At 37.9% G+C, this 16999-nt stretch overlaps 2 protein-coding genes across 2 annotated transcripts in view; both read right to left on the bottom strand.

Moving 5' to 3' along the window:
• Positions 1–105: 105 nt before the first annotated feature.
• Positions 106–2475, bottom strand: LOC146148101 (kelch-like protein 9). The gene has a single exon (XM_083388665.1). The coding sequence runs from the start codon at positions 2416–2418 to the stop codon at positions 526–528; it is 1893 nt and encodes a 630-aa protein (XP_083244791.1). The 5' UTR covers positions 2419–2475; the 3' UTR covers positions 106–525.
• Positions 2476–7302: 4827 nt separating this feature from the next.
• LOC146148100 (plexin-A4-like) overlaps positions 7303–16999 on the bottom strand; it is a 30892-nt gene continuing 21195 nt past the window's right edge. The window contains exons 23-32 of the mRNA XM_083388664.1: positions 16240–16386; positions 14326–14488; positions 13761–13873; positions 12727–12836; positions 12252–12357; positions 11631–11723; positions 10310–10479; positions 9249–9461; positions 8611–8686; positions 7303–8177 (exon numbers count right to left, since the gene is read on the bottom strand). Coding sequence (XP_083244790.1) covers positions 8007–8177; positions 8611–8686; positions 9249–9461; positions 10310–10479; positions 11631–11723; positions 12252–12357; positions 12727–12836; positions 13761–13873; positions 14326–14488; positions 16240–16386 — 1362 coding nt within the window. The 3' untranslated portion in view covers positions 7303–8006. The remainder of the gene's footprint in view (positions 8178–8610; positions 8687–9248; positions 9462–10309; positions 10480–11630; positions 11724–12251; positions 12358–12726; positions 12837–13760; positions 13874–14325; positions 14489–16239; positions 16387–16999) is intronic.

Genomic DNA, 16999 nt, shown 5'->3' with positions numbered 1-16999 from the left:
CTAAATTGCCAATATAATTTAATTCATTTAAATATGTGCTGCAATTGTCCAAACGCGTAACAACCTACTGTGGTTCGGTTTTACTGTGAAAATTGTCAGCTCAAATATTTATTCAACAAATGAAGGAAAAAATACAGTAGGAAACAATATGAATGATATATTTTAAATATGGAAAATAAAAGAAGACATCTGACTTGGGATAAGCCAGTGATATACTGTAAAGCAAGCAAAAGAAAACGACGATATCATTTAAGAAAAACTAATGCTAGCAAAAAACGAAAAAACACAGGTGAACTTAGGTCGATCGCAAATATTATAATTATGAACATGGAAACATTTTAAATAAACACACACCCAAACAAGTTCTGTTTAAAAATATGTTAATTACAAACGTACATTTTTAATGCTAAGTAAATAAAAATATTACTAATTAATTAGAAGCAAAGACAACTTATTTAAATACAGCTCACCACGCGAACTACTAAAAAATAAAAAAAATTAATAAAAAAAACAGACAGGCGCAGCTTAGGGCTCCAACTCCTCGTCCTGCTGCATGCTTTCACTGCTGTTGTTCAGCCTCCTGGGCTGCTGTGGGGGAAGCTCGCAGAGCAGGGTGGCCGGGATACGGAGGGCACAGCACGACACGCTGGTCAGTGGCTCGGGAAAGTCGGTGGCCTTTTCCCAGACGTCCCTGTTCGGGTCGTAGCAGGCCACGGTGCGCACATCCTTGCGTTCTCTCCAGGTATGCCCGCCGACCACGTAAATTTTGCCGTCTACCACGGCGGCCCCGGCTTCGCTTTGCCCGGCGAAGAGCGGCGCCACCTCCGTCCACTGCTCGGCCTTGATGTCGAACATTTCGGTGCTGAGCACGTCGCGCCGGGCGCCGTTGGTCTTGTTGTTTCCGCCAATGCAGAAGAGCTTGTCGCCGAAGTCGACCATACAGTGAAGGCCTCGCTCCGTCTTTAGCCGTGGCTTCGGCTCCCATTTGTTTTCTTTGGGGTGGTAGCAGTAAACTTCTCTCTGAAAGCCGTCCGAGGCGAATCCGCCGGCGATGTACATCTTGCCGTCACAGGGAGCGCCGGAGTGGGCACACACAGAGTGTGGGAGGTCGGCAACCGGTTCCCACTTGTTCCTGTCGACCCTGTATCTTTCTGCCGAGCTCAGTGGGCCTGTATGGTTACGGCCGGCAATTGCATACAGGAAGCCGTCAATTGCACTTACATGGAAATCCGTTCTCGTTTCAATCATGTTGCTCATCTTCATCCACCTGTTGAATCGTGGGTCATACCTATATACGTTAGCCATTGCTGTGCTGCCGTTGTTGTCGAACATCTCCTGCCCACCAACCACATACAGGAAATCATTCAAGACAGCAACACAGTGGCAATAGGCTGGTAAATCCATTTCGCCCAAATGAAGCCATAGGTTGGCCTCCTTGTTAAACAATTGAACTTCCCTTGAAACATGATTGGTAGATTCTTTCCCACCAATAGCTACCAAGCAAGGCATTACAGATCTAACTTGGGCCCGTGAAGACTGCACCAGGGGCTGTTTGTGTGGTAGCATGTGGTATTTTGATGCTTCAAACAGCAATTTCATGCAATCAGGATCGGTTTGCATGAAATGAACTGACTGCACTTTCTCATCCAAGTCTTCAGGAGATATCAAAGGAAAGCGAATGTGTTGCATTACTGTGTAGATGTTAGATAACCTCGCCTGGTCATGGGCCAGCCATCTATTTGCAGCTTCAAATAACTCCAATTCTGAATGCCCTCGTATTTCATTGCTTTCAAGCAGGGCACAGATATCCGCATCGGATAACCTCAAAAACTCATCAGTGCGAACAAACTGTGTGAAATGTGCTAGTATAAAAGCTCTTACACAATCTTCAACCTCAGTGAGATTAAAAAACTTTGCAATCTTACTAATATCAACACAGTTTTGTGCAGAAATTTCAGACTGCAAAAATTCACAACAGAACTTGACAACTGACAAGATTTGCAAATGGTTTGCCGCAGAAAGGATGTCTTGCATGTTCTGTACATTCAGATTAACCGATGAAGTGTAAATGAAATCCAAAACGGCTTGCATTCCGATTGCACTGAACCCATGGAGCTCAATGACTTCTTGATGACTCTCCTTCATTTCAGATGTGAACATTGAACGAAAGTAAGGGCTGCAAGATGCAAGAACTGCCCGGTGAACACCAAACTTCTGGCCCTCAACTAATAAATGAACATCACACAGTGAAGCAGTTTTACGTAAATCGTTCAGACCAGTGAGAACAGCGGAGTCATGAATGTGTGATGTGTACTGCCTGGACTCTCCATTCTGCATCATGGCAGATTGCTGTGTTGGAGGTGGCAGTTCATCATAAGATGGATGCAAATTTGGAAACTTGGCATTATTAGTTGCCATAATCCTCAAAAAATTATAAGTATACTATGCAGTTTTACTGTATTTCTTTAAATAAAAAAAAACCTTTAAAAACAATAGAAAAACAATTAATTAACTGCCTGAAAAAATGAACGGCAAATAGTTGTCACTATTAATGCCACTGTAGATAGTTGAAAAAATGAAAACCATGACTAAATTTGATACCAATTAAACTTTAGAACTGAACTAAATGAACTGATATTTTCATTTTATTTTTCACTGATTCTTAATAAGACTTTATCTGAATGAAAAGTTGTAACAGCCCCAAACTTTATTTTTTTCCAATTTTCACCATGTTAATGCAGTATATCTTCATTACGATTGACTAATATTAAAATGTACACTTCAGTCAAGTTTTGTTTTTATTTAATCCCTAGAGGTAAATTGTCCCTATCCGGTTGAGAACCTCTGTTCTAAGGTAAAAGTTTTGCCAACTTAAAATAAATAGACACAATTTAGCACTACTTCCTTGAATGCTTTATTATTAACAAAACTCCTTAAATTAAATTTCAAAAATGACTACATAAGACCAGTTTAAAATTTTCAGAGATGACATCATTAGTTTTGCATATTGTGATGTCATAAATCAACTATTAAAGACACACACTCTTAAGTGAACTTAAGCACAAATATGCAAGCGCATCTAAAGCTAATCGCCTTAGCGCAAAAAACTAGGCATAACATGCCATATATTTCTGGAGTGAAAATATTTCTTTAATACATGAAAAACAACACAAAACATTTTTGTTTTAACTTAGTTTGCAAAAAATATAGTTTGAGGGGCATAGCCTGGTGCGCCCCTGCCTTGATTTACCCCTGCATAAAACAAAAAACATTGTATCCGTTTAAAAAAAAAACAAATCAACATTGTGTCCGTTTAAAAAAAAGATGATTCATAACACTAGATTTGTGTGATCAAATTGACTTCATCAATTCTTTAATTTTTGTTTTTCTTGTCACTTAATTCAATGTGTTTATATACCAACTTTATAATGACGTTGTTATTTTTTTCCGTACATACATAAAATTTCATCACTTAGGACAAATTAAATTAATAGTTTTCTGTCAATTGGACATTCAATTTTTTTTTATTTCTTTTCCTACCTTTCTTTTTTATTGTGCGATGGTTTGGGATTTAATGCAATCAGTGCATCAATTTTAAGATGAAAAGTAAATTTTCCAAAAAATAAGGGGTTAACAACTGAAGGTAACTGAACAGCTAATGCAAGAGCAGGTTTTGCCTAATAACCTCTAAAAATATTTTAAATGTTTCGATTTAATGTATTTCGCTTGTTTGTGCATAGTAAAGACATAATTTGTATCAGATCGTGATACCTTTTGTCTAAAATATACTTTTGTGCACCATTATTGCTAAGCAAGATTGGTGTTTTTCTGAATGTGTGCTTTTGCGGACCTTTTTAAGGAAATATATGAGCCCAAAGGTGTCGTACCCTGACATGACACGGCATGGCGATATTTACTTGCATATTTATGCACGAGTTCACTCTCAAAGAGCGGGTGTTTATAAGTTAAGTTGTTTTATGACTTCAATATATGACGTCACCCATTTAATTTAATAGGTTTTGCCGCCTATCGAAATTTTTTGAAGTGGCAATGCGCCCATTTGGCTAAAAGGTTGGACATCCCTGTTCTAAAACAACGCTATAGTTTTTGCCCAAAAAAATATAAATCTGTATTGAAATTAAAGTGAAGAGGTCATTTGCCAATCTGCTGGACATCAATCTTTGAATTCATACTATGTTCTTATACACAAATTTTCCATATGGCATGATTAGTTGGGAACCAATCAGCCAAATTTTAAATTCAATACATAACAAGCAACTTTAGTACACTCTTACTTCCCAGGATAACTAAATATATTAGTCTAAAATTAAAACCAATGGAGCTAAGAACCACATTCACAGTATACCAAGTTTATTAAAAAGTGCCGGTACAGTTTGTGCTGCCTATACTATATACTAGAAACTTTGGTCTTGATAAATATGCAAATGTCATCCTTCTGTGATAAATAGTTGTATCATATTTGTGGATAAGAGGATAGTTTATAAACATACATTAATACTACACTCTTGGAATTAAATTTACTAACACCGATATTACCCAAACCCAAACGATCATTTAACTTAACGTTATACAATGTTTTAAGAACTTTATAAATGTTCAGAAAAACAACTTTTTCCAACAAATAAATTACCTTTTTCTTAAATTGAGTTTCATAGAGATTGGTCCTAAACTTAATTTATAATGTGTGTCAAGTGTTTCGTATTTTTACTTGGTACCAAACTTTGAAATTTGCAATTCTGTCCACAGTTCTGCAAAACTGCACTGCTATTTATTGCTAAAGCCATGGAGTAATGTAAAAACTGAAGTTGCCTGATAGGGACTGAAAAATAGCAACTCCAAATAAATTTTGGACATTCCTTAGTAACACCTAGAGATGTCCAACAATATCCGATCAGAGCCATTAGGCCAAAGTGATGGTATCTGTACTTAACTTATCAGTCGGATACGATACCAAATTATTTGTGCATAACAGGCATGTTTTGCGATGTAGCCTAGAGTTTACTACCTATAAAGGCAAATTTTAAACAAAACATTACAAAAATAGTAGATAAATAGGCTTCCTCGTGAAAAAAGAAAATTTTGACATAATAGCATGAAAACCATTTAGATTACACTTTTCAGTTTGATCGTCTTGCTAATTTGACAAGCGTAACAACATCATGTGGTATCAGTACTGATCACAAATACTCAAAACGTAGGGTATAAGAATGAAACAAGTAATGGATGTCCCAAGTAAGTAGTAACAACATAACAAAGGCAACATTTCATGGCAATAAACGTCACTGGCATGGTTAAGAGCAAGCATTCCATGTCTAAGATATTTTGGCGAGGAGGTACCGGATTGCAATCATGGATCTTTGGTCTGTATATAACCTTGTTGCACACCTTAAGACTGGATTCACCAAAGCAGGCGTCGGAACCTATGGTTCTTTTTGTGACACCATATGGCTCTTTGGATAAAAGAATGGGCGCTCTTTCACTTATGTACGTGAAAAGTTATGCAAAAAACAAAACAAAATAATACCGCATACCACAACGCATATTGTTTGGGTTAGGGTGCCGGTTAGCGTTTGGGTGAGTCAAGTAATATTATGTTTATTATTATTAATAACTTGACCCACCCTCAACCAAACGCTAACCCGCACCCTAACCCAAACAATATGCGTTGTGGTATGCGGCATTTGAAGAAAGTTTTTTTTTATTAATTTTTACGTACAATAGTGAAAGAGCGCCAAAGAATGTTGCTTGCAGAAAAATCTAAGCTATCATTTCTCAGCATGATCTCAAATAAAACTGCAAGCAGCCACACTCGCTTTCGTTAAATGAGAACAAAGAAACGGCCCTGCTCAATTTACTATTTTGTGCCAACCTATAACTAGATTTAAAAAAGTTTAATAAGGCTCTCATGGAAATCCAACAAAGAATATTTGGCTTTCATGGCTTCCTTGGCTAAAAAGGTTCCCGACCCCTCCACTAAAGGAACTCATAAATAGAGTATATATATATATTTGATTTTCACATTATATTTCTCACAATTTGAAGTTGTCGTCCGGGCCTTTACTTTTTGCTTGTATTGTTTAATTGAGATTTGGGCGCTGGTGTAGAATCCTACCAATTTTTTATTCCGGGGTTTATTTTTTTAACTATATTCGGGTTGGGGTGAGAGTTAGCGATTGGCCGTTAGGGTGGCGCAAGTATTAATAATGTATTTATTCTTAGAGATTTATGCCTTCTTTGCAATTTCAACTTTTACAACTCGTTTCGTTAGTATTAAAATAACTGTGGTAGGATTCAACACCACTTTTACACCACCGCCAAAATTTTATTGAATGTCTATTATATGTAAAATGTTGACATACCATCGTACAAAGTATACCAATAAAGTTACAAACCATCTCGTGATGTTTTAGAGTATTTTGAATAAAACTATTTAATTGGGCCTAAACAAGATCAATGAACGATCTGTATCATTTCTTTACGTTTATTTCTTTCACAGCAGTTCTGTTTATACCTTTAGAATAAAAATCAACGTCACAATCGCTATTAGTTTTTAGACATTGTAACTTTGCAAACTGTTTCTTACGCAATTTATGTCTGATAATAACAGGTAGAGCTTTACAATCATGAAAATTTTATCCACACAACAAATCTCCTTTTGCCGAAAGCGCTGGAGTCTGGGGGAAAAAAAGAAAAAATATTCTTACGCCAGGAATTTGAGCAAAACAAATGTTTTAACTGAGAGCTATACAGCCAGAAATATCATAAAATAGACTTTAAAGTCAAGTTTTTATTACATTTTTTGGCCTTAAATGTTTCAGCATTTTAAGCAAACAGTAAACGCCTTTAATGCAAGAAACAAGTTCTATTTACCAATAATAAATTTGTTTAACCTCCCTTCAAACTTGACGATTCTTCGGCTGCAACTTCGATTGTCATCCGATGTTTGCTGACTGCGGTAATCGTTAGTCAGCGCAAGGAAGCCTAAAATATTAGTTCCTTGTCTAGCTTTCTGAGGATTAGGTCGCCATAAAATTTCGTCTACTTGTAACTTACCACCTAATGTTAAACCAAGTACGGCAACACGATTAGCATTATTTAAATGATGGATGTTTTGCTGGTTTTGCCAAATCTAGCTGTGAGTAAATACGCTTGACGCTGGTGCACACACGCGCAGTTAGATATAGAGATTTAATGTGACCAAGTTTGTTCGTACTAATTTCTTGCAAATGGCGGATTGTTGTCTTGACAAACATCCGATTCTAAACCAATAGATGCACATTAAAAGTTTTATTCACAATTGGATTTTAAAAAATTAGATAGCGAAAAATGGAAAAATGAGAATAACCAAAAGCGTAAGAAACGTACCTTAAAAGCGTGTTCGGAAGCGGAGTTGTACAGAAACGTGTTAAGGCATTTTTTGCAGTAAGCTTCGGTCGTTGGCACATTCGATCATCATACATAGCACCTTATAATTTTTCATTAATTACCACAAAAATGCGACGTTGGTCCAGTGTTAAGTGATAGATTTAATCGTTCGTCAAACAATTACACGTAGGAAATGGCAGAAAAAGCTGCTAGGAGATAAGGCTTTGGTGTCGTACAACATAGTTAAAAAGCACCGTAAGCGCCAGACAAACAAGAATTAAATTATCACGATCACAATTAAAACACTATGCACGACAAACAAGAAACAAAATAAGTAGGAATAACAAGTGAAATGTGAAACGGCGGTGTTAACGTAGAGAGCAAGCGCGAACTTAATGATTAATTTCATTTCGAGAAAACGAGCGAAGAGGGGCGACGACTTAATTAACGCGATAAAGCCAAATGGTCGCCTGTCGTGCCGGCCGGACGATCGTCACTTTCTCAACACGCCGCGTCAGGCCCGGGGGGCGAACCGTTCTCCGTCGCGGCTTGTGCCGTCAATCGACGAGCGAGGAGCCGTCCTCTGCTTGTGACCATGGCGGTGGTGGTGTTGGCGTTGGTCAGGGAGCACCGTTCATGGGCACACAGACGTCCTCGAGCCATTCGAGGAGGTGCTGGCGCTTGGCCTCCGGGTCGGCGTCCAGGGCAGTCATAATCTCGTCGCTGTACTTCTGCACGTAACCGAAGAGCTGCTGCAGGGCGGCGGTCGTGTTGAAGTCGTACGAGTGGGCCTGCGGCGAAAGTACAAGGTTTAAAGGAGTTGGTATAGATCGGTACTGTTTTTCTTGCTAAAGTTTGATGATTGCCTCAAATAGAGAAACTACAGCGAACGCATCGTGGATCTTGAATTGGTGGAAAGAACCAAGCGGCTTGAACTAACCGAGTCCGATCGTAAATTACACAGGCAGGCGAAGTTAGGTCACTTATAAACTAAACGAACACGTGAGGATATAGAAGTCCGTAATATATAACTCACGTCGGTCGGACTTTGATCGAATTTTGGATCAGTCGAATACAACCGTGATGTAGAAAAATTGTGATCGGGTATAGCACATAAGATTGTTTAAATGTTTGGGTTTGTTTTCAATTCCAAATGTGGCGTCAATTTGACGTTGCTTATATGTGCGTGACTCAATAAACGCTACTCTTATTTACTGTACTTACACGAGATTCTTCCATAAGGAATGCGGACATGTCTTTGGGATTCAGGCCGGGCATATCCGTGATAGTTGCGTAATACCTGAAAACAATTGTACGTCGTTTACAAAGGGTATAAAAAGATATAAAACAATTTTATTCAAAAAGTTAAGAACATTATAGTTACGCAAAATCGTATCATCAGTTCTGCCTAAAAACTGCAAACACAATGAAAAAAAAAAAGATGTAAAACCGAGGCTGCAGTTCTTTTATGAAGTTAAAAAAACAACAACTATAATGAATAAACAGATGTCTCACAAATATGACAGAAAACAACGGCCAATATATTTATTTTTATGAAAATAGGATGTTTGTGCGATTGGGAGGTTGTTTCGACGCAGTGACTTAAAACCGCCGTTTTCTATAAGTGTATTTTAAAATACAAAACTAAAGCAAACAAAGTATAATAACCCTAAATTATTCGTCATATAGCTCTATTTTTTAAACTGAAAAGCATCAATTATTTAGTCCAGGATAGAGAGTCGTGCTAAAAGTTTTAATAAACTCAAAGCTGTGGAAGATGGCAATGAGTGGTAAGCCCTTATCTCGTCGTCATAATCTGGCTACTAATCAAAAAATATTTCCAACGAGGGAAGAGAACTCACGTCTTGACCCAATTGCGGTAGTTGGGGATGTCTTTGGCGAAGAGCAGCTTGTTCGAGGGAGAGTCCTTGCCGTACTTGTATTCGGCGGTTGAGCACGAGTCCATGAAGGCTTGCGCGATCACCGACAGGTAGCAATCGACGATCGCCGACTTATGAATGTCGAACACGAACTCAGGGTTCTTGAGAAGGTTTACCCAGAAGCGCAGTGGTAGGCTGGATAAAGATTAGTTGTGAAATTTGGCGAGCGAAGTACGTTAATGAACAGCCGTTGGTTTACGGTTGAAATAATTCGACCAAGAAGACTTTAGGAGAATTGTAATTTTCTACAAAGGTTTCCGGTGCACCATATCAATACAGGATAAAAGTTCACGGAAAGGTGATAAAAGCAGAGAAAACCTCGATACACATAAGGTAACACTTGCCATTGACACGTAGAGTTATAGGCAATAGGAACTGAACTGACAACTTATTACGTAACCAACACTGACAACTGATTTTAGCTGCAGATGTCAAAATACATTATTATTTTAACAATTAAAAGACATTGCTAGTAAAATGTAAGTTCCAATCAAGGTTGAGTAATAACTGCTTCGACAACAGCAAAGTCTCGAATTAAAGCGATAACGCGTCTGGCGTCCATTCACATTAACACTGCAGGCGTCTCAACACGGTTAAGCAGATTATCTCTGTCACAGATACAAAACACGTATGGACTTCTCCTCTTCGAAAAAAAAACGATAATAGTCACTAAGCCTGATTTTGGATGACTCGGTTTCAAAAAAAAAGATTTGTGTGAGAGAATTTGTGTGACACAATCAAATACTTTGTTCTTATAGCTAGCAAGTTAAGGGAACGTACAAAATTCCCTGCTAAGTTCTCAAGACTGTTTTTTATAGTTGGAGCTTGGTAAAAGCATTAAAGATATACAAACATTAACTATTTCGATCTACAACCATAAGCATTTTTACATTGTTTTTTCTATGTGTTCGAATTCATAAATTTGCATTTTTTGACCAACAATACATATATAGTCGGTAAACGAGCCGCAAATCACCACGTACCAGTTGCTCTTCCACGTGTGCACTATGTCGGGGTCGGCAATGCCATGGATGTCGGCCTGGTGATCCAGGAAGTCGAACATGTGCTTTACCGCTAGGGGGAGCGCGTGGCCGCGCTGAACCACGCTGAAGATGGTTTCGAACAGGTCGTCAACAAACTTTTGTATCGTGCCCTGCGGTTCACAAAGATCGGTTGAATGCCCTATCGGGATGTCAAAAAAAAATATTTTTCAACTACTGTGGTGCGACGGTGACGAATCGATACCACAATACGTGACGCTACAAATCTGGTTCCTGATCCACAATTGCAAGTTATTAGATCAGGGGTCCTTAAACTGGGTTCCATGGACCCCTTTGGGCTACGTGAAGTAGTTTTAGGGGTCCACAAACGCCTAATTGACATATTGGTATATAATCGGGACCTTTAAACGAAGATAGTTTATTAGAAAAAAAGCTTTTGACGCCTTCTATTTGATTGTATTTAGACTACATATCGGTTTAACATTTGTTAAAACGAAAAGGTTTCTTAGGTCTACTTGTTTTACGACTTCAATTTATGACGCCATCGCTATCGCTAAAGACTCATGCTTTACATTGGTGCTTCTCAACCTATGGGTCGCGACCCAAAATTGGGTCGCTGTTTGATTTGGTTGGGTCGTCGACTGCAGTAGTCACATGTTTATACTAATTGAGATTGGTTCTGAGCAAATTTTTTTAATTAAGAAAAATAAGGAAGCTATACAAATAATGTTTTATAATATTTATTGAAATTCGAAATAATTTTTGTTCGCTTACAATAAGCTAGTTTTTATTTTGCTTACAAAAAAAACAATTGGGTCGCCAAAGCTTAGTCGTCATACTTACGCTTAATATTTGGGTCGCCGCGAAAAAAGGTTGAGAAGCACTGCTTTACCTGATCGATGCGACACGAAAATTTATTTAAAGCGTGCGCTTTGGAAAAAGGTTTAGGAACTCGTGCTTTAGGTTCTTATTTTGGTTTGGACATAAACAACTCCCTTACAACCCACTAAAGGGCACATGCAATTAACGCATCCGATTAAACAATAATTTTGCACTAAATTATATGAAACGCTAGAATATTTCTTCGGTTTAGAGCCAGTTTTTACAACATGACGAAGGTTTAAAATACTACATTGCTGGGGTTAGCGGATCGTTTTAGCAGTGAGCGCTGGAAGTGCCACGGGTTAAAATAAGAACAAAAACTTAAATTGATACTCAGCCGACGTAAAACAACATTTACAAAAACGTTTTTAAAAAGCTTCACGCCACGAAAAAGAAACCATGATTTGATTTATTTTCTGACCTTGGTGGTGAGAAGGCGGGTGAGGTAGATCTCGGACACCATCTTGTTGCTGCGATCGCCCTCGCCTCGCTGGTCCTGGTCGTTCTGCTTCACCTGAGATAAAACGAGCGCAGGTTTAATATGAAATAAGATAAACGAGCCACAACAAAGTGTACCTGTATATATTTATTTAAATACTTGTGCTACTAGTATCGGCTCAGCCATTGGAACTGGAAAATTTATTTGATTTTATTAACTAACATACAACGTCTATATGATTTTAAATTAATTAATATACATAACATCAATTCTGAGCAAATGTAAGTCAAGCGGTTTAACCAAATAAGTCATGTCACGCCAATACAAATGCCATGATAAACAACTGATGTATTTTATCATTTGACAATCGTGATCGAGTACGGCACATGGTTTTGTAATAAAAACATAAACAACGCAAATAATCTTTGCTTTATTAAATTTATCTAACATTTTTCATTTCTTTTCGGCGGGACGAACCTTTATAAATCCTAAGGGATTCTGTTTTTTTTAAATTGAGCCGTAAAAGGTTCCGCTTTATATATTTCTAATAAGGCGCGAGGAACCTTTGTCTATTTAAAACCGCTATATGAAAAAAATACTTACCAGATGCCATGGCTTGGCTCCATCCTGTGGTAGGGTTGGCGTTCCAGATCTGCTAGTTTGCTTGTAGCGCGGTAAGCTCGTGTTGCTTCCTTCAACGCCAAACAGTCTACAGACATAATAATTATATACTGTGACTTCCTCAGTAGGCTCTGACCTTGCTTGTGACTGAATAGGCAAAGTCAAGTTTCCAGTAAATTTATCTATTTAGTTTAGATTTTACAGTTGTTACTGGATTACGCCAGAAACAACTAGCATTATTTACTGCAATTAAACCTGGTGAATATATAGCTTAGATCTTATACTGAACTCCGTATGCTAACTTAATTGAAAATCAATTGTTCTGCCTTAATTGATTACATGTTATCGAGCTTCCCAAACACACGTTGTTTTTAAATTAATGTGCTATCATTATCCTATTATGGTTTTGTTGCAACCGATTTTAAGTTACCAAGCCGGAGTACGAGTCGCGACTCACCTGCTCCCACTCCCGTTGTGTCTGTGCGCGCTGTTCTTCGAGTTGGTCGAGTAGTTGAGCATGGAGCTGCCCACACGGGGAATCACCGAGATCAAGCTGCCGTCGGTTACCTAAAGACCGACAGCGTTTAAAGCAGGGGTTGGAAACCTTTTTAGCTAAGGGAGCTATATAAGACAAATATTCTTGGTTGTATTTCCATGAGAGCCATATTAATACCTTATATACCTTTTTAACATATAGTTATATGTTGGCAAAAAAAGTAGATTAAGCAAAGCTGTTTATTTTGTTCTCTTTTAAATGACATGACATGCTATGCACCAAAAATGGAATTAGCTAACTTTGATTACAGAGTTCCGTCAAAGGATGAGGGCATTTTGGATATTCAAGTATTTCTTCAAACGGGATAACAGTCTCGAAAAAAAAAAAGGAATTCGCGCGAAGTTGCTACTATGTGTGTTGAAAAAATAAAAATAAAAGTAGAAAAGCGTTTATGGCCGCGCGCAGTTTTATCTGAGATCATGCTGAATGATAGCTTAGCCTTAGATATTTTTGCAAGCAAGATTCTTTCATTAAAATAGCTATAAGGCGTCACAAAAATAGCCATATAGGGCTCACGAGCCATACCCATGGTTTGAAGTATAAGCATAAGTCGACGAACAGCATGTGAATTTTTTTACAAATTCGCTAACTAATTGGCGACAGTTAAAATCCTGTCGAGCGTAATAGCAAAGACTAATAATAATCATTGTAACTAGTGGTTATGGACATTTTTTCCGAATTTGCTTTACGTAACTTTAACTTACTTAACACACGTCTTCATGGATAAATTTAATTTTTTTGTGACGAGGATGTATTGAATATCAGAGACATTTAAGGGAATACCATGAGTTAAAGAAGGTCGTGGTGACAGTTTACAAGAGAGCATTTTGAAAAAAATGTTTTGGCACGGTGGTCAACAAGGAATATTTACTATCTACTATTTATTTAACCCCAGCATTAAAATGCTCGAAAAGTCGACGCACTACTAAAATGACCTTGTAATGGCTGAGTGTGTTCACTTGCTTCCACTCGCCATCCATATTCGACGTTGAATCCTCGTTGCGCAAAAGCACTGAAGCGCGACCTTGGGGAAGTACCGGACGCCATTCTGCACAAGGTAGATTAAAATGCAACATGGAGTACTATCTCTGTGGCCATATACTCTAAAATAGACAACTTTTTGAAAAGTCCATCACTATCTTGTTCAGTAAAATCAGTAAAAAATTCTAGCACAAGATTTTGTCTTTAACAGAAAAAGTAAACCATCTTTAACAGCAAATATTTTTTGTTGCTTACACAGGTTTCGCGGATAAATACCTAAAAATATACTTGTGCAGCATCCCGTGTATAATGGTAGTTAAGTAAGTGTCAATGTGACACATTGATTAAATATTTATAAAAACGAAATATTAATAAAAAAGACCTTCTACAAAACTTTGCCGAATCCATATTTGGTGTTACGTTAGGGTTATAGGATTTTTTTTTATCAGGATTACACTATGACTCTTGGCCTGGCTCTAAGGCCTAGCCACATACATCCCGGTCAAGTAACATACGCACCGAGGTCGACTTCTTCGGGGTGAGGTCGCCGGGAGTAGGGGACGTTGAGGAAGGCCACGTCGAGAACTTTCCGCTTGACTTGCGACACTGAGTCGCAGCTGAGCACCTTGACGGCGAACTCACTCTGGTCCATGTCGGACAGGTAGTTGGCCACGCGCAGTGTCTGCCGCAAGTCGAATGAAAACAGTTTTAAATCAAAACAGACGCGTTGTGACGAAATAAGGCGTGCGAGTCAGTGACAGTGTGAATAATGGTGGTACAGTGTGAACAATGGTGATACACCTTTGTGTTTTAATTATTAAAAAAAAATATGAAAAACAGAAGAAATACTGCATGAGAAATGTGTTGCATATAAGCGACGATAGCGTTAATTAATTTCTTTACCAGCCTGTGGCATTATTCTAGCTCAGATTAAATCTTTAAAGTACACTATGCCAGTGTTTCTTAAAGTGGTGAATGGTTCACCCCAGGGTGAATAAAAGTTTTGCAGGGGTGAACCAACCAAAAGGGGTGAATAAGGGTGAACGAAAGTTCAGAAGCATCCTATAGTCACTAGTAAACAACTTTCTGAAGTAAATCGACTAAAACCTGTTGTTTTTTGGTGTTTTTTTGCTTATTGTAATAGTTAAGTTGGTTTGCACTGAGTGTATGAGTTAGTCCTACCATATGTCGTCTCTTTTAGAAGTATTTGTCCTTTTTTCTTAAGAAAACTAAATGGTCCTCCGCGGACGCTCAAAAATGCCCAAATGTCCTCTTTTTCGCATTTCGAGTTAGTTGCTTATACTTTTAACAAGACTTTTGGGCGAGAGGTTGTATTTATTTCTGAAAAATACTTAAGCCATGAAAGATGCTGAATTGCTGGTTTAAAAAGGGTTTCTAAGGGGGCTCCAAGCAATTCGTAGGGGGAAAGCTCGAAATTTTTTGCTATGATTCTAATGATATCGTTTTAGTTTTCGTTGTACACCACTCCTACAGCGCTGTACAAACTCTGTTTTTGCCAACTTTAACATTAAAACTACCAAAAAAAATTGCGAATCTTCTGTTATCTAATTTTGTTTACTTTGTTGAGCACAAAGTCTCTTTGAGTGCCATTCCATGTTTTCATATCATCGAAGGTATAACGGCCCTATTTAATTATAATTTGTATAACTTATAGATAAACGATAAAAGTCATCCACCATTCGAACTATTTTTTATCCTTATTTTATATAATTGGATAACAGGCTAGTAACAGGGGGACGAAATGTTTTGCGAAAAGCCTCCTGATTTTACAGTTTAGCACCAATTCAACCAACTAAATTCATTTTTTCGCGCTTCGCGCGACCGACAACAAACTACACTATTTTTTTAAGTTGTCTTAGTGATATTTTTTTAAATTCTTGTTTTCGTAGGGGTGCAAGTCATAGGAAAATTACAAAGGGTGCCGCTGCTGAAAAAAGTTGTTGATGGCACGTATTTCTCAAACGTAACACTCTAATTTCGTTTTATTTGCAGCAAAAAAAATGTCCTCTTTGTGAGTGCTAAAAATATGGTAGCCCTAGTAAAACTACAACAATTTGGTGACTTTGTTTTGTGCTTTTTTAGCTTTATATTCCTGGACTCGAGAAATTGTAGATTTACAATGGTAAAACTTAGCTTGAGATGATTTTAACAAAAATCGAAACAACCTAAGTCATTTTGTGCTGTTATATATAGACGAGATAGTTATCATATCATGAGACAAGGGTGAATGAAATCTGGAGATAGATGCTAGGGGTGAACGAAACTAAAAAAGTTTAAGAAGCACTGCACTATGCCAAAGCGAAAACAGCCGTTCGTATTGCAATACGGGCAACTATTCGACAAAAAACGACTAAATTCAAACGAAATTATTAACCGAATAAACGGTGACTCTTTTGTTTTAGGTGTACTTACAAGGGTGTCTTGGTCAACGGTCTGTCGTAACAGTTTGTCTTCACTGAGAGAGTAACGCGCCTCGCTGGTGAACATGTCGACGGGTCCCTTGTCGACCTGCTGCTTAATGGCGCGGTACAACATGAACAGCGGCTCGCCAGCGCACTCCTGCGGTCAAAACAAATCAGTTGGATTTTGTCAAATATTATGACTGTTTCGTCGGCTGCTTGCTCTTGGCACTTATACCAAGTACACGCTATGACTGTAGGCTAAAGTTTGGGTGTTGATCACTCAGTGTTCATATTCAAATTTTTAGACGCAAGAGGTTTAAGTAGCTTGTCTTAGTGGCAAGTAGGGAGGTTCGATAACATCGCATCATAGACAAAACTCGATTCAAGTGGTAGTAGCGATACTCGTCCTACACCAAGGTGGTACTGGTGCCGATCTGATACCAAATCACCATAGGAATTTCAGCCAAGAATTACGATCCAACGAAGCAATTCAATCTTAAAATGTAAATTTGTAAAAATATTAGATGGAAAGTCAACAATTGAAGATAACTAAATTTCTTAACGATAAAAAAAAAACTAAATTTCTTAACGATAAAAATACTATTGGCATGAAACCCGACAAAACGCCCTTTAAACGTACAAATTTTACCTAGTTTGCTTACATAGTAATGACGTCACTAGGTGTCGAATCGGATCACGAAATGTTTTGCCAAAAAAATTGTGTATCGCCAATGTAATATAATGTCAAATATCGGACAACCCAGGTAGCA

The sequence above is a fragment of the Ascidiella aspersa genome, chromosome 4 (genome assembly GCF_963924565.1).
Source record: "Ascidiella aspersa chromosome 4, kaAscAspe10.2, whole genome shotgun sequence".
In the NCBI taxonomy this organism is placed as follows: domain Eukaryota; kingdom Metazoa; phylum Chordata; class Ascidiacea; order Phlebobranchia; family Ascidiidae; genus Ascidiella; species Ascidiella aspersa.
This window is presented reverse-complemented; position numbering and strand designations above follow the sequence as displayed.